At 38.4% G+C, this 20,516-nt stretch overlaps 2 protein-coding genes across 5 annotated transcripts; both read right to left on the bottom strand.

Moving 5' to 3' along the window:
* Positions 1-1,340: 1,340 nt before the first annotated feature.
* On the bottom strand, positions 1,341-4,356 carry LOC122065185 (RNA-binding protein 24-like). 4 transcript variants are annotated; one of them, XM_042628998.1, is made up of 6 exons: positions 3,785-4,356; positions 3,559-3,691; positions 2,856-2,928; positions 2,633-2,669; positions 2,235-2,493; positions 1,341-2,108 (listed from the first exon to the last, which is right to left on the bottom strand). In XM_042628998.1, the coding sequence occupies exons 1-6, from the start codon at positions 3,989-3,991 to the stop codon at positions 2,008-2,010; spliced, it is 810 nt and encodes a 269-aa protein (XP_042484932.1). In that variant the 5' UTR covers positions 3,992-4,356; the 3' UTR covers positions 1,341-2,007. The 4 variants fall into 4 exon arrangements, with proteins under 4 accessions (XP_042484932.1, XP_042484930.1, XP_042484933.1 ...); XM_042628996.1 differs by having other exon boundaries at positions 2,805-2,928; positions 3,785-4,354; XM_042628999.1 differs by having other exon boundaries at positions 2,856-2,925; positions 3,785-4,354.
* Positions 4,357-15,000: 10,644 nt separating this feature from the next.
* On the bottom strand, positions 15,001-20,146 carry LOC122065188 (alcohol dehydrogenase-like 4). Its single transcript, XM_042629002.1, has 10 exons — positions 19,807-20,146; positions 19,594-19,730; positions 19,428-19,477; positions 19,014-19,345; positions 18,772-18,854; positions 18,597-18,672; positions 18,430-18,506; positions 16,500-16,595; positions 15,350-15,511; positions 15,001-15,254 (listed from the first exon to the last, which is right to left on the bottom strand). The coding sequence occupies exons 1-10, from the start codon at positions 19,850-19,852 to the stop codon at positions 15,144-15,146; spliced, it is 1,170 nt and encodes a 389-aa protein (XP_042484936.1). The 5' UTR covers positions 19,853-20,146; the 3' UTR covers positions 15,001-15,143.
* Between the last annotated feature and the right edge of the window lie 370 nt (positions 20,147-20,516).

Below are 20,516 nucleotides of genomic sequence, written 5' to 3'. Positions count from 1 at the left end.
TCATCGCCCAAGTTTTGCTCATAGTTACTTGAACGACCATCACATGTCCATGCCAGGATCTAACAATGTTTGATACCTCGTTTTTTGTGTTTCTATCAGTGTCTCATTCGTTTGTGTTTCTTTTCAAAGTATTCGATCTTTGCATAGAAACATGACACTCGTCCATTAATTATAGATTTGCTTGAACGATGGACACTCTGGAGAAGAGTCGAATCCAGCTACCATGGCTGATTCGTCCAAGCTTGACCTACTACTCATTGACCCGAAAATGCATGAATCGTTTTTTTTCTCCTGTATCGGAAACAAGGCCCTACACTAATTCACCATGGTATATCACATCATAGTGAGAGGACCCCACTATAATTGGTGTTCCCTATGAATGGATCCACTAGTAGATCTAGGACCCACAAAAAGATTTTAGTTTTTCTTTACCCACCACCTATTGGAAGTGGGATTTTACAAGACACTAGTAATTCGGGATTTTCTTTACCGACATCAGCCTTCCACAATCCAGATGGCGGAACACCTGTCCTCAAGGTCTCCTGAAGCCAGAGTAATAGATCACTATATCAGAACAGATTTTATGGACTTCTTGGCATGTTTTGGAATGAGGCTTTGTTCATGATTCCATTCTAGGAATCCAGACCAGGTATTTGTATCTGGGATAGCATTTTGGTCGCTCCATAATGCATTATGATACATATCAAGCACAGCCTTCATCTTTCCTCAAGGATGATCTTGTCCTTATATCATTATTTAAAATTTGTTTGGTATGCAATATTTTTTGGAATAAATTTTGGATCAAGAATAAAGAAGTAGAAATAAATCAAATTTTATGTGTTCTAGACCCAGAATCTATTCTGAAAATGTATCTTAAACCCATATATATTAAACGGTCTTAAAATCACCATCCCCTGTCATATGTGTCTTAGTCTCTAGACGGGAGCTTAGGGAATTCTGCATCCTGTTTGCGCACATAGTTTCTAGTCAAACACCTCTCTCTAGCCAATGATCCTATCAGACCTTTTCCTAGGATTCTTCTTGTCCACCATTTTCTTTTGGGGAAGATATCTATCCACACACTCGCTTCTAAATCCAAGAATCAGAAGCAAATGATTCTGATCTGCATGCTCTACTTTGAAACGGAAAAAATCAAATCCCATCCCCCAAAGAAAAGTTTAGATCCATCGGATTCCAGACATATACTCTAAAAAGGTTATAATCTGAAAGAAGATGAGTAAAAAAGATGGAAAGGGATAGATCAAAGAGGTCGGGGGTGGGGTGTGTGGAAGGGAGAACAGATAGAAGAGAAAGAAAGAGAGACAAAGACAGCACATGCCTTGCCTAACCAACCCTACATTTTTAAATATTTTCTCATGAATGATGATGATGATGAAGGAAAAAAAAAAAAAAAAAAAGAATTACAAATTTGGTGGATAAGCTAGCCAAGCTCACCTTCTTCTTGACTAACAAATGCTGGTAATGAGGTCAGGAGACATAAAACCAACCTCCAGGACCAGTTAGTGATCCTAACATAATCTAAGGTGTTTGTCAACGGAAGCCTATCCGCATTCCGCGACATACCGATTCAAGAATCAGTATCAGAGGTCGAATTCGAAAACCCAATATTTCTTCTCGACCTCATGTTAATTACAGAAACAAAATATGATTTTTCTTGCTAACAACTAAAGGACTCCCACCCTATTCTCCTAAAACCCAAACAATTATGATGTCGTTGATGATGACAGTAAAGTAATGAACCATGCTATTGAGCTCGAAACGAACAGAAATGGATGCTTGAATTGTTAGCAGAGCGAGCTGTGTATCTGTATCTGATCAGTTTGCCCGGAATTGGTACCCAATTGGGTATCATGGTCTACTGAAGAATTCTTTTCTCAATACTTGTTTCCATCTCCTGTCGTCATTCTTGTACCCTTTCCCTGTCTATCAAGTATGAACTGAGTTAGTGATGAAACTGAATGAAGCAACATTTCTCCCTCTTAGAAATTAAGCTGATGAATTCTGTTCGATATTGGTCTCTGCAACTCGTGCTTGCGATGTACTAGACTCCGTTCCAGTCACACCCGTCGTCCCTGTTGTCGTCACACCTGTTGCAATTCCATAGCAAATGTGCCACCCACAGTTAGTAGTGTTTGTTTGCCAAATGAGAATTTCTGGAATTGATTAAAGAAAGAATTTTTAGAGGTTTTATTGGGAATGAGATGTCATCAGACCAGTGGTAGTGGTTGCAGAGGCAATTGGAGTAGTAGGGAGCGATAGGATCCCCGGCGAACCACCCAAGTGTTGAGGAACATATGGGTACTGTAGCATCTGGGGATGATGATACTGATGAGGCCCAAAACCCTGCGCTTGGTTGCTCTGTACGTATTGGGCGTAGAATGGATAGAAATTATGGATAACCCCAGGAGCTGCGGACGCTGTAGTGGTGTAATAAGGAGAAAACTGTTGTCCTCCATACACACTGTAATAGTTCTGCACATCCATACACCAATTTCTATTCAGCATTGCAGTTGCAGACTTGGAAGTGAAATCACTAATTGGTGGCTCTTTAGATTTATTTATGAAATTAGCTTCATGGGTTTTCATGGAATGGGAGAGGAAGATTACTAACCATGGGATACATAGTTTCTTGCGAATATCCAGAATACCTGAAGATGAAGAAGTAAAGGATTATGGAACCCAGAAATCAAATCACCTAAAAAAAATGTAGAAAGAAAGAAAAGAAAAAACAGGAAGGTTGGAGATAGATCATAATCCACATGTGTGGTCGAAGATCTACCTACCCATAAGCAGAATAAGGAAATGTGTATTGAGCGGTGGGTTGATGGATATACGTGGAAGAAGAGCCATGATGAGCGGGTGCAGCGGCCGATCCGGGTGCAGCAGGTCTGAACCTCGCATTACCTGCTATATTTTTTAAGTAAATATTAAAAATAAAAAAAAAAAGAAAAAAAGAAAAAAAGAAAGAGAAAAAGGCACAGAAATTAAAAAGGAGTAACTTATCATTAAATATGCTTGACAGCTTTACTGTGATTGATTTAGTATCAAATGAACACAATAGATTAGGAGTTGTTAGCAGTTAGCACGTTGAGGTTGACGCGTAGAGGACGGAGATGGGAGGTGGGTCTACCTCTACCATATTCCATAGACAGTTTTGGATGTGCAGACAAGAAAGAAATTAAGAGATGAATGCTTCATTATTCAAACATTTGGAAGATCTTAATGACAAAATTCCCAAACCCAACTCCCTCAGTTTCTCTCCCTCGGGCCCCCACGCCCCCAACCCAAAGACCCAAGCAAAACAAGCGAAAAAAAAAAAAAATCTGAATCGAAAAGGAAGAAAAAAAAATAGTAGCTTGAATGGTACTCTTGTTCCATATCCGTAATGCAGTTTGGTATATGGTTTATTATGGAACTTTATTTAGTGCGACTTAGAGGAACTTCTGATCCAGATATGAAGATTAAGGAGATGGGTATCTGCAATTTCACCAAGTTAGAGAAAAAAAAGAAGAAAACAGAGAAGGAATCTATACAAACCATATTGAGGAGTGGGTGGTCGATTGCGAAGGGCACCAAGTGATGCGAGGTTGCAGTTAGCCCTCCTTCCATCGATGATAGGAGATGGATCCAGACAAGCTCGCATTGCGGCATCTGGATCCTTAAACGTGACCTGACAGAAATCAATAAAGAATAAGCCTTTAGCCCTCTCCAAAACAGAAAGATAAACAAAAGAAGGAAATCTGAATGAGAGAGTTAAGCTTACGAAGCCGTATCCCTTTGATCTTCCTGTGTTCTTATCGGTGATCACCACTGCTTCTTGGATCTCCCCAAACTGCTCAAAGTAATGCTTCATCGTTTCTCTCTGAGTCTCCCAAGCCAAACCTCCCACAAAGATCTTGGTATACGTTGTATCTCCAAATTGCCCAGCATTGTTTCCTCCCACCATATGGAGTTGTCTTTGATGAGACATGAAGAAGGTAGAAACCAAAATACAAAGCAAATTAATCAATAGAGAACAAAAACCAAACAGATTACAGACACCAGCACCACCACCTTCAAAACCCAGAACCCAAACGGAGAGAAAGATCAAAAAGAGCTGTCTTGATCACAAATGGATGTACAAATGTTCAATTAAACCAAGAGGATCTCGCATCAACTCTTGCTCTTCTTCTTCTTGTCGTTGTTCTTCTACTATTGCCACCACCATACCTTTTCACTGCCACACCTCCTCAGATTCCTCAACAACGATGCCCGTAACGAGAAAATCATTACTAGTGAGGGTGGAAAGGAAGAACTCAAAAAGAAAGGATTTTAGCCACAGAGAAGCGAGAAATTTATAAACAAAAGGAGGGGAGGATAGAAAAAGGGGGAAAAAAGGACAAAAAATTTCAGTGGGTGCCCACAGGCCACAACAATAGTACCAACACACCAATGAGAAATTAATACTGATATAAATATATTTATAAAAAAACATTTTTTTTCTAGTCTTCCCTTTCTCTTTGATCAATACTTTTACACTTATGTTGGGTCTGCTTCTTCTTATATCTGCTTCGCTGTATTCAACCTTTTCTCTCTCTAACTCTCTCTCTCTATCTCTCTGTCTTGTAATAATATATGTTGTCGTAATGTCAGATTCATTATTATAGTGTAGTTGTAAGTATATGTTGTTTTTAAAGGCATGTTATGGCATTTGTGAGAGGTCTAAGAAGATACCTTGACCCAGAGACACAGCTCTCTCTTTCTCTCTCCTTATCAGAGAACCTGCAGCTGCAGCTATTCTTGTAACCGAAAAAGTGCAGGCGAGAGGGTAGAGGAGGATGGTGCGTGGAAGAGAAAACAAAAGCAAATGCCAAAGGGGCCAAGGGCCAAGGGCCAAGGGGGTGTTTCCTGTACTTGGCTCGGCCTCCAAAACTATCCTTCTCTTCCTATGTGACATCTGAGGAAAAAAATTAAGACCTTTCCTTTTCCATAAGAAAAAAGAAGGAAGAGGGTGAGAAAATGTAAGATATAATTACTATTAAATTTCAGTAAATCCCCATATTAATTGATTTAAGTGAGGAGAGAGAAAGAAAAGAATGATAGAGAGAGAAAGAGTGGTTAAAATTTGAAAGAACAAATAGCGTATTAACCGGCGCCTCCATTGCTCAATTAGGGAATGGAAAGGGTTGAGGTTGGCCAATCAACTCCATCCGATAATTAAAACCCTGAAACTGAATCATGACTGTCGCTACCACACAACGGGCCTTGGACCATCTAGAGAGAGAGAGAGCTGACCGATCAGCTCTCTCTCTCTCTATCTCTATCTCTGTCTCTCTTTTTCTCTCTCCACCTTCTACCCTCGGCTCCATCGTTTTTTCACCACCTCCCTTTGTCGGCTCTAGTGGCGGCTACTTCGCGGCGCTGTCTTCTCTTAAGATTTTCTTAATTACCTTCTAAATTATAGTTATCTTCAATGGAGGTGTAGTGGACTCGTGGTTGGGAGACTTTTCAAAGTCTTCCCCATCACCCATGGTTGGTTTTCCTTCCCTCGGGCAAATTCATCTACACACATTAGTGTTTTGCAAATTTCATCTAGGTTTCCCTATGGATTTATGTAGGTAAAGAGATTATCATTTATGGTGAGGATTGATTTGATTAACTCTTGTTCTATATTATTGAAGGTCCAAAATACCCTTTGACGTGTACATTTTATCTCTCTACTCAGTGGGTTAAGAGAAAATGGGTCCTTCACATATTCGTAAGAGATCAAATTTTTTTGAGCTTACGATGAACTTGGGGCTTGATTTGTGAATTTTAGGATGATGGATGAATCATATTCCATGAGTTTAGGAAAACGTTTTCCTTATGTATATCTCTCTTTATAAATAAATATTTGAAGTTGTAAAATTCTCAGGTCCCAAAAAAAAAAAAAAAAGAATTAGGTCAATAAGAGCTATAAAGAACGAATTATTTCCAAATTATTGAGAAATGGTCCAACCTACATTATAGTTAACAATCATATTTGAACAAATCGGAGGTCTGACCAGTTGAACCGGTCTGACCAGTAATAATTACAAAATATTCAATTAATTAATTAATGTCCATATATATAGTGAAGGGTGAAACCTATGATTGGCTGGCAGCTCATAATTTAGAGGGTAGCATAAAATAAAGCAATGTTAGGAGGACCCTGGGATCCTTATCTAGAGAGGACTCTTGCTATTTAATTGAGTGTTGTGACTCTAAAGTTGATTGAGTGATTAAAGATGACAAGGGGGCGGCTTAAAGAGAGTATCTGCCGACCCACCACACCTATAGGTCGGTTATGATATGGCCACCTTTAGGGTTATGGTCTGAAATTTGAGAGAGTATTGTTGCAGAATTGATTGGATTATTAGAAATCCTTAGAAGATTTAAATAAATGTTACAATGGAAACAAAAATAGGAAGCTAGTCTAACACAATATTTTATTTCCTAAGTATCAAATTTAAAAACCTAAGGTACTGTCTCTCTGCATTAGTTACCTTTGTAAAACAAAGGAAGCCACATGCATGTTTAATCAGGCTTGCAACAATATATTAAGGAGTGGCAGGTATGGTACAACACTTTGACTCTGAGAGTCAATATGTTCTTTTACCAAAAGTAAGGATTTAGATAAGATGGTTATAGTCCAAGTAGGGTTGCAAGTGAAACCCATCATAGCTGTTTCATCGACCTCTCACTGGAGGGTAAAGGTAAACATTTTAGCCTAAACAGGTGGGGTAGGGATAAGAATTTTATATTGTTTAGTATTAAACAGGAAGGGTTAGGGTAATTTTTTTTTTCTTTTTCCAACTATCCCCACTAGGCCCAATAACCATTCCTAGATCCTTCCCAACCCACCTACCTGGTAAAAGGCCAAGGCCCATAGGCAAAGCCCAATAATTTACATCAACGAGGTGCGATGAAATTGTATTGTACATAGGAGCACAACGAGGTTATTTCATGTGAAGAGGAGAGAGGTAAACATAGATGTGCTATCATATCCTGCATGGTAGTTTAGAGAATCTTTTCTCTAAAAAATTATAGAAAAAGGGAGAGGGTTCCCTAAAAGGCAATGTGACCCCTGTGCCAACATGCGGGCCAATGGGAGGGTGCACATGAGCATCAATAGGGCTAGGATTTTTGCATTTTATAATGGTAGGGTAGGATTTCTGCCTTTCATGATCGCGAGGCAGCCATTTCAGCCCTTTTATATTCAAGCTGTTTTTTCCCAAATAAAAAAAATAGAGAGATGGTTCTCTATTTGAGAGTGCAATCAGTCTACATTAGTGCTCTCAGGAAAAAAGAAAAAAATCCTCTTTAACACCAATGACCCTCCAACTACTCATTAAAGGATTGGGATGAGTTGGACATGCATCCCGAGGTGTTGATATGAGTATCCAACTCCTCCCAACCTTTAGATGATCATTAGACAGGGTAGTCATTGGAGAGGAGTCGGATCCTACTCTCTTGTCTCTCTCTTCTCTCTTAAAACAGGGGTAGATGTGCCTTTTCATAGTCAAACGAATAAGATTGACACATGACACGCTTCCAGACTAAATTCTTTTTCCCCTAAAAATAAGTTTGATGTGGGTTCACCCATCTTACCAATTGGTTAATGTAAAAGGGCTAAAACAATTCCTAAGTAGGTACCTGGCAGGGAAAAGGTCTGAGCCTCTGAGGTCTATACCGTTTGAGAAGGTACGGAGGGAAGGGTCCCCGGTCCCCGGTCCCCGGTCCCCGGTCCCCACCACACATAAGGATTCCTAGGTCAAAAGAAGGAGGGAAAGAATGTGGCTTGGACTTGAAAGCTCAAGCCGAACCTTAGCGAGCGAGCCGGATTGATCCAGTGGTTTGGAATGCCCAAGAAAACCATACATTGAAAAATGTGGATTCCGTCGTACTATCCACATGAAGGCTGCAAACCACGCAGGCACAGTCAGAGCCTTCACATGGCAATCCCATACCTCCCCACTATTTCCTCTTGCTCACTTGCCCTCACCATCTAAATTTTTTTCATTTCATATATATATATATATATATTTTTTTTTTTTATTCTTTCAACCTCTCTTTATGAGATGTCAAATGGTTGATTCGGTCTGATTTTAATTAATATGAACCAATTTTATTGGGTTTGGTTTCAGTTGGTTTTGGTTCTGATTTTCTCTTATCAAGTTTTTATTAATTTGATATCTGGCTCAGTCCTATTTGATTTCGGTTTATCATATATGTAATTTTTTTTATGATTTTCGAGATTGTATAAATTTCAATCTAGTTGTCGAATTTGGATCAATTTTTACTTGGTCTGATCTTCATCCAATTTCACAATAGCCCTGACACCAGACCAATAGGAAATCAGTTCTAATTGATTTGGGTTTTATAGTTGGGTTTCTCACTTTAACATCCTCTCTCTCCACGATAATAATTCTTTTACAATTGTTGAGACATGTATATATTGGAGAAACTGTCTTCGTTCAATGCTTTTGGGTTTTAGGTTGGAGTTTCCAATATGATATCAGAGTCCACGGTTCTTTGGTTCATTCCTTCATATCATCTTTCTATGTACAATGATATCTTAATCCGCTTATACATAAGGTAGTGTTGAAAGTCTTACATTGATTTGTTTAGGTTTTTGGGCCTCTACCTAATGCCACAAGATCTTAGATTAGATTTTTTATTTTTTATATATATATTTTTTAATACCTCCCTTCTCTGTCTTTAGGAGCTTGGACTTTTGATACCCAAAACCCTGATGTGGGAGATCAATGATAAAAGAATACCTAGTAATCTCACCTCATTTGCCTTCTTCGATATTCTTGTGTTCATTTTTTACAATTTATAATTTACTGAAACTAGGCCAAGGGTTCTTTGAGCCGCCATAAAACCACCCTATGCCCATAGTATAGCAAACCTTAAATAATAAAAACCACTCTTACAAAATAAGGAACAGAAAACTGAAAGAGAATCGGCTAATAGGAAGGTAGATAGAAAAATAGTAACAAAGAAAATGTCCTGTCCTGTCCTGTCCTGTCCTGTCCTGTGAATGAAGGAGATCAATTCGTCCTCCCGTGCTATTTAAGGAACAATCATACAAACATGTCACAAGCACAGGCAAACAAAAAACAATGTAGATAGACAATGCAGAGCTTTATCATATACTTCCACATAAACAGAAAAAAGAAAGAGGTGAATCGAATGAGGAAGAAATAAGAAGAAAGAGGTGACCATGTCTTAATATACCACAATAATATTCAACAATTCTTTACAAGGAATGTTTTTGGGTGACGAAGCTGCAACTTTCTATATTGAAGGCATTACAGCCATATATTATAGCTATTTATTCTTCTGGTTACTAAAATAACTTGAAACACCAATTCAAATAATAAACACTTGCAAACAATATACCATGAACAACTACTAGTTGTAACACCATAAGCTATTCTGAGACTTCAGAACATGTATCTCCTCCGGTTTCTCCCATGTACCACAGGAGCTGGTGCTTCCCCTCCTCAGGGAAATTCCCATTTGGCTATGACCCCATCCCAAGAAGAGCTAACAAGCATTGGGTAGGAAGGGTGCCAACTACAATCTCTCACAGTTGATTCATGGTAGGGGTGCAACAAGGCCGAGTTGGGCTAAGTTTCTTAAAACCCTAGCCCAACTCTAAGTCACTTTAACTGGCCCAAACCCTCCCTGACCCTGACTCAGAGCTGCAAAACTTCAACCCTGACCCTATCCTTTAGGGTTCAGCCCAACCCTTATCCACCTTGATTGGCCCTGATTTTTCAGGGTCGGGCCGAGATGACCTTGACCCTGACCTTGCAATATATGAAATAACTTAAAAATAAAAAAATATTCATAATATGGAGATAAAAAATACAAAATTACAAATTTCTTGGTAAAACAAGCAAGAAAGGTTTTTTTTTCTTTTTTGGGTAAAAAAAAAACAAGAGAGATCGGTGAGAAGATATATTCGGAGTATTGAGGTATCAATGACTCAATGTCAAACAATATATAAAATTCCGTTAAATTCAAAGTTAATGTCAGGGTCACAACCAGGGTCAACATTAGGGTAAAAAACCAGGGTTGGGTTCAAGGAAGGCTGGGCAGGCCAAGGACATCAACCCTTATCCGCCCTGACCGTGATTCAGGGTCAGAAATCTCAGGGTCGAGTCGGCCCTCAAGGCCAAAATTTTTGGGTCGATACTTGTTTGGGATTAGGGCAGACCAAGGGCAGCTTCTGGCCGTCAGGGCCAAACTTGTACCCCTAATTCATGGTAGTCAAGTTTAACAACTTGGGCCCCACTCACCTGGAAAAAAAAAAGCGCCAAGCATGATTAGATTAAGATAGAGGACTGCTCTTTTGGTAACGAACATACATGACTACATATGGCTACAAGGTCTCCAAATGCATGTGGTGTTAGTTACCCTCTTATGTATATTTGGCTAAAAAATTAATAGTCGAATGGGACTAAAATTCATTTCTAGATACACATTTTGCAAGAAACAAAAATACTCATTTTTACAAATTTCTATTAAAACTCAAACTTCCCATTCCTCAATTTTCAATCCTAATCCCAAGTCCGAGCCAGTGTGATGATTTGGCAAAATTGGAAAACAACTAAAATTCAGGCATTAAATTCTTGACTAATATCTTGGAACAGCCAAAAACTGGCGGGACAGTTATGCAGGAACAGGGGGAGTATATATAGTTCAACTTGCATCGTAACGATCATCTAGTGACATGTTAAATTTTAACATCTTCTGAGGAGTGGTGCAAACTCAAAGTGCAGAGAGAGAGAGAGAGAGAGAGATGTGTCACCTATCTAGTCCGTGATACATATTGTGCAACGCAAGGGTGTGCTAGAGTCGAGAGAAAAAGTTCTCTAAGTCGTTGGACAGGGTACATTAAGCATCTATGTGCCTATATCTCTTTTCTTTAGAAAAAAACCGTCTGTAATTCGATCTCATACAATTTCATGAAATATCACCTTCAGGGGGTGACACGTGTATTGATACCAATGCAATGGTTCAGATCTGATTTAAATGACTCTTCACTGATTTGAGGTTTTATTAGTTATATCAGATCTAGACCATTGCATTGGTATCAATACACGTGTCACTGAAGATGGTATTTTATGGAATTGTACGAGATCGGAATTACAGACGATTTCAACCCCTTTTCTTCACTTGAAACTGACCTCATTTGCCCCAATTTAGGAAACAGTTTCGTTACGTCTCACTGGTGTGCTCCTCCATGCCACTTGGTTAGAGAGTCCAATTCTTTCATTTTTTAATAAAAAAGAACAACTAAATTTAAGGGAAAATGTTTTTTTTTTTGTTGGGAGTTTGGGGTTACGCCCATGGTTTCAAGTATTGGTCTCATATCATCCATATCGAATTGGTATCGACTGAGACCAATCCTTGATCCCTGACCGATTGGGATCGGTTATCCATGTCATTTCAGCGGTAAAATAGTAAAAAAATTAGTACTTAAAAAAAAAAAAAAGGAGCAAAATCAACTGATAGCCACTTGATCTGATCCAATCTACCAATACTGATACCATCCCTTAAATCCATGGGTATGTCAGACACATTGGGGAAGGGGGATGATTGCCCACCCCTATGAAACAACGAAATGAAGGGGTCAAGCTCTTAGACAAAGGACTCTTTTCCTAAATTTAATAATATTTATGAAGAAAAGTAGGGTACACCTAGGGGTGTCAATTCTTAAACCGAACCGATAAAATCGGTCGGATTGAACTGATAACAACACGGACCGAACCAAACCGAAGCCTTATTGGGTTTGTTCGGTTTGGAGTATTGCAACCCCAAAACCAAATCGAACCGCACCGGAAATCGGATGAACCCGAAACCAAACCGAAACCGACTCAAAACCCGGACCGAAACCGAAATCAGACCGGTAAGAAACCGAAACACTCCAAAATTCATTAAAAAAATCAAAATTTGCATAGTTTTGTAAACATTTGTATGGAAAGTATTTTGTAAACATTTGTATGGAAAGTCGAATCCAAACTAGACCAAAAACCAAAACCAACCGGTTACACATCGATTTAAGAAACCAAAGACAAACCGAAATCAAACCGCACAGAAACCGAAACCAAACCAAAACCAGAATTTTCTTATTGGTTCGGTTTTGGTTTCAACTTTTCTACACCGAAACCGACTCAACCCAGACCGAAATCGAGCCGGATCGACCGATTGACACCCCTAGGTACACCCATGGTTCTAAATATTATAATCATATCACCCAATATGGGCAATCTATGTCAGTTTAGCAAGTGTCTGATCCCAATACCTAGCCGATATCATATCGATTGAAGCATATGAATTAACGGTTAAAAAAAAAAATCGATTAATAATACAAAGCAGAGGTATTTGTATCTGACACAGACAGTCTATTCTGATACCAAAATAATTCTAAGATGACGAATACCCATTTCGATATCTTGCTCTAAAACCATGGATAAAAACTTTTCCCCCGAAACCATAATCTCCCAAAGTCTCTCTCTCTCTCTCACACACACACACGGATAGATGATTTATCACTTGGTGTAGTTGTGTGGCCTCCATGTGATGATGAGTCATAAGGCGTAGTAACATTGCCAGTCCTGTCTGAACGCTGAACGGAATTACTTCACCATTTCTGTCCCAAACAAAATTGTCAACTGTGCTGCAATCTTTCCATATCAACTAACAGCAAGCGAGGACTGAGTAGCTGGGATGTTTCTCTCCTCCTTCCTTCCATCTTTTCAAATTTTCTTTTCCGTATTTCTTATTATGGTCAGATCGAATCTTGAAGTCTCAATGTCTATTTTTAGCATGTCTTAGCTCAGTTGGTACTTCTCACAAGATTCAAAATCAACACCTCACAATTAAGAGGTCATGAGTTAAATTCTTCTTGGGCTTATATATATATATATATATATATCTCCTCCCGATAAAAGGATCCTCTCTAATTATTGGGCTGCCTAATTAATCATTCGATGGCTAAGCTGACCTAGGGATGCACGTCCATGTATTAGGATGTGTGTCTAAATCCTCTCAGCCATTGGTTGGCTCACTAATTGGAGGAGTTCGATTCCACCACTAATGAGGCCATGCTTCCTTTAGTCGGACCATGGCTCTAAGAATTGGAACTTGATGGAATTGGCCATATTGGACCAGAAATTATTTTGTCCTTTAAAAAAATCATCATCTAGGTATTTTTGATCATTTTACCTTCTCCAGTTTTGATACCCTTCACCATGGTCATGTACCCTTACATAAGCTTTTGACAATTTTATCCTCATTAAGAAAAAAAAAAAAAAAAACAAAAGCTACTCTTTGAACTATTTTGCCCTTAGTATTGACCGATACATTGCTACCTGTTGGTACCCGATTTCAGCAAATCTGACCTACGAGACAATCAGTTAATAGATCAACGTCAATTTATTGATTGATTGTGTTGAGGAGTTGATTGGTAATCAAGTTGACCAAGAAAATGACGACCATGTACTAAAGAGTCGATCAGTCAGAATAACCATTACGTGGATCGAGCAGACTGATCGAATATGGTCAGATGACTGATCATGACATTTTACGGTCAATTGACTGATTGTGACCTTTTACGGTCAATTGACTGATTTCGACTTTTTATGGTAAACTGACCAAGTCCAAATTTTCGATTAGCTGACCGAGTCCGACTTAAGTGGTTAAGGCTGTTATAACCAATTAACTACCCCACTAAGGACATTTTAAATATGGGTTACTGTAGTTACAAAATTGCCAAAAGAGGAGGATCTTTCAAATAAACTATAAAAGAGACTATGGTGGAAAAAAGGAGGACACAACACATCAAACAAACACAAATATCAAGTCTTATCTTTCTTTCCTTTTCCTTTTTTTATCTTTTATGTTTTAAACTAGCATTTTCCTTTTGAAGTTATGTACTTCTTTCAAGTAATGTACTTCAATTCATAGTGTAATGATCACGCCTTTAATATGTTTTACATCAACAGATGTACAGATCACGATTCTAGTATGTTTAATATCAACAGAGACAACAAATCTTGTTTCTAGTATGTTCAACATCAACAGAGAACAACTGGTTGTATTTCTGGTATATTGAATATCAATAGAGATAAGATTATATTTTCCCCTTGTCTATGAGTTACTATCATGTGTCTTCATCTTTTTCAATCTTTGCATCACGTTCCTACAAAGAACATTAAAAGTCCTTGGAGTTGATCGAGGTAAGAGGAGAGCCCAAGTAGCTTGATCGAAATCAGATCGCATCACAACTTCAAATGTGCTAGTCAATTGAACCTTGTTATTGAGATACATCAGTTGATACGATATCAATACCTTGAACTGTAAATGGGAGTTCCTTCTCTATGGGTGAAGAAAAACTTAATCCATGCTCTTTTAACCATTTTGATGGGGAATTTGAAATTTTGAATAAGCTGGTTATGGGTTTTAGGCCTAAGAATATTTGAGTCAATTAGATGAATGTACTATTGGCAATTGGACATATGGGCAATTAGATGAGTGAACTATGGGCAATTGGACATATGGGCTCAGTTTTGAATTAACATGCCCCATAAAAAAGGTTAGGGCCCGCTTGGGGAAGATAGGCCGAGTTGGACCTAGGCTGAGCCTTATGCGTATAAAATGGTCCATCATGAGCCTAATCTTCATATCTGGTTGGGTCATTGGTGGAGTTGAGGTGGCTCTATATCTCAACGGGCTTAGTAATCTGACAGAATATGTGAGACAGGTTGTCACAACCCAATAGGAAGAACTCATAATCTTAATTTTTTGGGACTGGTGATTGGTTGGGGATCGGGGTCCTTTGTCGCACGATCCAAGGGCTGGAAGCTCCTTGGGCTGCTTGTCTTAGGGCTTTCAGCCCTTAGATCTGCGCTATCTTGTAGCACGTGTTATAGAAGAGCCTGATCCGATTGGTTGATATCGCTATTTAAGGGTGAAATAACATATGATATTGGCATTTATTTTCGATAATGTAATATATATATATATATATATATGAAACTAATCACAGCAACTGTTACTGAAAGCATACGAAAATTTCTGAACTAGAAACCATATAAAAATAACTTTTAAAGATGGAGAAGGCATCTCAAAGCTTTCCCTTCGGCGAGCAATTGGAATGCTTCATTGATCTCATCAAAAGGAAGCTCGTGAGTGATAAATCCATCCAAATTCACAACCTGAATTGAAGAGACGAGGAAGGTGATTAACATGTATATATAAGAGGGGGAAAGAAGAGTTGCAAGAAAAGGATTGATGATGATGAGGTGCTTACCCCATGCATGCATTCCAAGGCGAAATGAGGCAAGTGGGTCTTCCCTTTGAAGTCTCCAAAGACGGATCCCACTATTCTCCTACCATCGAATAGTTCCATGGGATGAAGAGGTAGCATCCTTGGCGATGGATGTATACCCAATATTACTGTCAAACCCCATCCCTGTAAAAAAAATGTCAAATTTGATAGAATCAAAATTTTGTAGACAGATAGACTTCAAGGTTTCTATCTTATGTGTCAAGTTTCAATCTAGACAAATTTCCTTAAACAACAAAATAAAACTTTGAACAACGAAAGACTAATTTGATTGAATTATGTTTTTTGAAATTTAACATACAAATACGGTAATGATTTTCATGTTTCTTGTAAATTTTTTTTTTTTGGTATTTTTATTTAATTATTTCTCATTTTGACACACAGAAGGAGAGATTTATAATGGCACGTTGATTGACAATATCCACCCCCCCCCGTTTACAAAAAAAAAAAAAATCTCCCCCACCTTACCATAATTTATAAGAAGTCAAGGTTTTGTCTAAGTAATACAAACATCAGCTGAGAGAGAATAGGGTTAAAAAAATCTAGAGTTTTGCTAACCTCACAGGAAAATGAAAATAAAATATTAATATTTTATTGGACATGAATTGGGTTGTGACACCACAAAGAAAGCAACTTCCCGTGATACACCTTATGCAAATGTATGAGGATTGAGGAAACCTTTCAATCTCTTTCACTGACCGAGGTGATGGATGAATGCCATTTTTTTTTCCCCTTCTTAACTATGGAAGTTTCATATCACGTTTTGTTCCTCTTTCCTTCGTGACATAGGAATGCTAAGAAGTTGCTTAGAGCCTTTTTTTTGGTAAAGATGTTGCTTAGAGCCTTACAACAAGACTTAAGTAGATACACATCACCTCTCTGCCCATGTGTATATTTTTAGGGAGGGCTCTAAGCAAGAGAGTGCACCAATGAGGTGTGACAAAAAAGTATCGTATGTAGAAGGGTAACGATTTCATGTGAGGAGGCGAGAGATGGATACAAGGGTGCTAGTGTAGTCTGCCTTGGCAACTTAGAGGACCTTTTCTCATTCTTCTAGCATCACAAAATTATAAACTAGAAATAAATTAAAAAAGAAAGAAACAAATAAACGCACATCATGGGTAGACGAGAAGGCCTCCCGAAGAACTTCCAAGTTTCCTGAGCACTCAAAGCTGTAATCAACACCTCCTTTTGTCATTTCTTGAATAATCTGCACCACCAGGGGTCCAAGGTAGTATTAGTAGTTTATCAATAACTTAAACTTACATTCTTAAACATGAAAAAAAAAAAAAAAAAAAAAAAAAAAAAAGCCAGGACAGAGTGTTGAACACATGGCTTCTTAAGTGTGAGGTGTTGGTCTTTTTCAAACGAGCCAGCCGCCCCACCATTGTTGGTATAATTATTCTCAAGTTGAAGTCAAGCATGGTATTTGGAAAACATGAGTACCCACGCAACCGCCGCTGCATAGCACATTTATGAGGCTCCCTAATTTGACCTAGTCCAATCACTCAATTTTTATGGGGTTTACTTCGCCATCAAAGGCTACTTACACATCACGATAAGTTAATCAATTATTTTTTGGTGTATATTGGCACCTCATACGCCAAGCCACTGACAGTCCTGTTGTGTGGAATGAAGGTGACTGTAGAAGGATTTAATAAGTCATTGTTCTAAAAATAAATAATTAATCAGATCAAGGGCATTGGCTCTAAAAGTAACCAAGATATCTTAAACCCCATCATAAAGAATAATTAAATTATTAAAAATAAAATAAAAAATGTTTCTGTAAGAGGATATAAGAAACCCTAGCAGCTTAGAGATACTTCTCTCTATGATCTAATATATCACCTTAGTCTACAACCACTTTGCGGTTAAACTGAACTATGAGCACCATTGTGTGTTAGCATACTTTGATATGGCCGCTAAGGTAACTTCTAAGTTCTACCCAGAAGTTTCTTAGAGTACACAATAAAGAGTGCTGTTGGCTTGTTGAGGCCCAGAGCTAGCTAGAAATATAGAATCCAAGAAATGAAAAAAAAAAAAAAAAATGCATGTTAAGACTGTTGACTGTTAGATCATACCATAATGAATAGAAAATACATTTAATGTTAGAGGTAGGCACGTAATGGGTTTTATTAAATTTTCTTTTTCATAAAGGTCCTGTCTCACAAGGCCACCCTCTCACGTAATTAAATATGTAATCAGAGCCGGATACACATTAATTAATCAAGATTGCCTTATATCAATGCATATAGAGTGGTGGACATTTTGCTATTAACTAATACTGATCTCATTTTGACTTTCTACATTCTTCACCAAAAAAAAAAAAAAAAAAAGTCTCTACAAGGTGGGAATTAAATATTAGAGAAAATCTCAGCAATTCGAAAGAAACAAGATCAAGATCCCCTCCAATTTCCCGAAAGTGCAATTAGGTGTAATTCTCCACTAACCTGGTGACATGTGTGTCTATATTGAAGATTTGGAGAAAGAAAGCTGAGGGCAAATTGGGTCTGGGTCTACCCTAAAACCCAAACTCGATCCAGAATCACCAAATCAAAAATCGAAATGTACATTATTAGTTTGGTTTAAATGAATTACAATTTATTAGTACTAAAACCAAACCAAACTGAATCGAATCAAACCGAATGAAATTTTAATTTTTAAAACTAAAATCAAATAAAAAAAATTTCGAATCAGCGTGATCTTGAAATTGACACCCATGAACACAAGTCAGAAAGTAGGGCCGGCAGTTGTATTCCTGGTCGAGTCCTGAGTCTCCTGCCAAAATGTCTTTGGTGGGTAGTGGGCCTACTTTAGGCACCGGACAGGTATGCAGGGAGGAGGTTCAACGTCTCATATTTAATGGAACCACTGCCCCATCCATGAGCATCATCACCCATGAGTCCATACATCATGCCATCACACATGAGACCCATCCACAACCCCCAACTCCCACTAATCCGCAAGCTCTCCCAAAAAAAAGGTGACCATTACTAAAATGAAGAAGATAAAGAGTTGTGGAAGATGTGGGGTGCTTTACTTGCCTCATGCACAGCTTTGTGATCTTTCTCCTTCTGGATATCATTTGGGTTAATGAAATGGGTAATCCCTACTGTTTTACCTACAAACAATCCAGTGACAGCAATCGTTTAGTACATAAAATCACTAATTAACAACTTCATGAAGCATCTATGAACTGTGAAAACTCCACCTTTGATAAATTTGTCTGGATTAATGTCGATGCCTATAATTTGAGAAGCTCCTCTTAACCGTGCTCCTTCTGCTACCTGCGCCCATGGAGTACTTGACTAATTAACTCTCCTCATTGTCTGCAACACAAATAGACACACAGAGAGACAGAGATGTTCAGGTCTATTGATGCTTACAGCAAGTCCCACAGCACCCAAACCAAAGATGGCGACGCTTGATCCTTCTTGCACGTTTGCCGTATTCCAAGCAGCTCCAATTCCTTGAACCCAACAAAATTTTGAATTTTTAGAAAAAATTTCCTCAGACCCATATCCATATGTTCATATATATTATCATTCATATCCCTGATGTGGAAAAATTGGAAAAATTTGGATCTTCCATACAACAAAAAAGTTTACTTGTGTTGCAGATTACATGCCTGTAGAAACGCCACAACTAAGCAAGCTCATCTTCCTTAGAGGAGCCTGGGCATCTATCTTGACAACACAGGCCGAGTCGAGCACGGTGTACTCCACAAAGGTGGAGGTGTTGAGGAAATGGTAAATGGGCTTCTGACCATCACGCGTCCAGAACCTTGTCTTCCCATCGTTAACCATGACGGATTTCATTGGATTCACCCTGAACTTCCTGCAGAGGTTAGTTTTCTCACACTTACAATAGGCACAGTCACCGCATTCTCCATTGAAGATTGGAACCACTTTGTCACCTTCTCTCATGTCCAACACTCCTTCTCCCACGCTCTCAACGATCCTGCCCATGTACATATCTAGCCAATTTCACTCACATTCAGAAATTGATAACATAAGAAGAAGCTTCTATATTTGATGGTTACCCTGCAGCTTCATGGCCTAGAATTCGAGGATACACTTTTTGGGCCTCGTTCTTCAATTATAATCAAAACAAAGAATTAATTCATCAAAACAGCATTTTTATTCTCAATATTAAGAAATTGAATGTAATACTGAAATGGGGGATTTTTTTTTCCTTTGCATTCTTACCTCTCCTTTCCAAGCACTGAGATCTGTGTGGCAAATCGAGGTGTAAAGGACCTTCATTCTGACCTCCATTTTCTGGGGAGGATGAACTTGTACTTCTTCTATGGAAATTGGTTGTCCTGGACCCCAAACAACAGCAGCTTCAAGGTGCAAACCAGAACTTTTAGTCTCTTTTATTAGAAGAAGAAGAAGGGAAAGTCGATGGTTGCCACATACCTTTGCAAGTGATGACCTTCCCTTTCGTCTCAGCAGAGTTGCCCATCTCTCTCTTTTCCAATTACCCTCACTCAGAGCTTGTTTTGGCTACTCAGGTTGTAGTAATACCATATATTTATACTAACAGATCGTTCAATTGTGGTTCCTAAATAGATTAAATTACATAAAATTCCACTCACATGTGCCTCTATTCTTTATTTCCTTCCATGGATTAGAACAGAGAAATTGATAAAGCTCTGGAGTTATTAAAGAAACAATAAATGCACCTATCAGAATGCATCAAAACAGGGTACGTACATCAATGGCTAAACAGAATGGAGCCGACGGTAGAGCCACGAAACGTTTCGTGTCTTTCTTTTTCTTCTGGGGAAGGGGAGGGTTAATAACTTAATATGCCACCGCCGCAAAACGACGTGGCTTGTTACTTGCAAGGAATTCTGAACATTGTCTCCCTTTGACTCTTTCTTCTTCCTCTTCTTGTGGTTGATCTTGTTTTCTGTTAATGGTGACAAAAGAATTGCATTATATGGGTTAAAATTTTATAATAACCAAATTCGGGTAGATATTTAATTAATAATAAAATAATTAATGACTTAAGAAGGTTTTTGAAGATAGGTTTTAGAGTGAACACATCGTATGAGAATGTTCTCGTACATTCTTGATTTATGGATATAGAATCTATTAAATGAAGAGAGAGAAAATTAATTTTA

This window comes from Macadamia integrifolia, unplaced genomic scaffold, assembly GCF_013358625.1.
Source record: "Macadamia integrifolia cultivar HAES 741 unplaced genomic scaffold, SCU_Mint_v3 scaffold1915, whole genome shotgun sequence".
NCBI lineage: Eukaryota > Viridiplantae > Streptophyta > Magnoliopsida > Proteales > Proteaceae > Macadamia > Macadamia integrifolia.
This window is presented reverse-complemented; position numbering and strand designations above follow the sequence as displayed.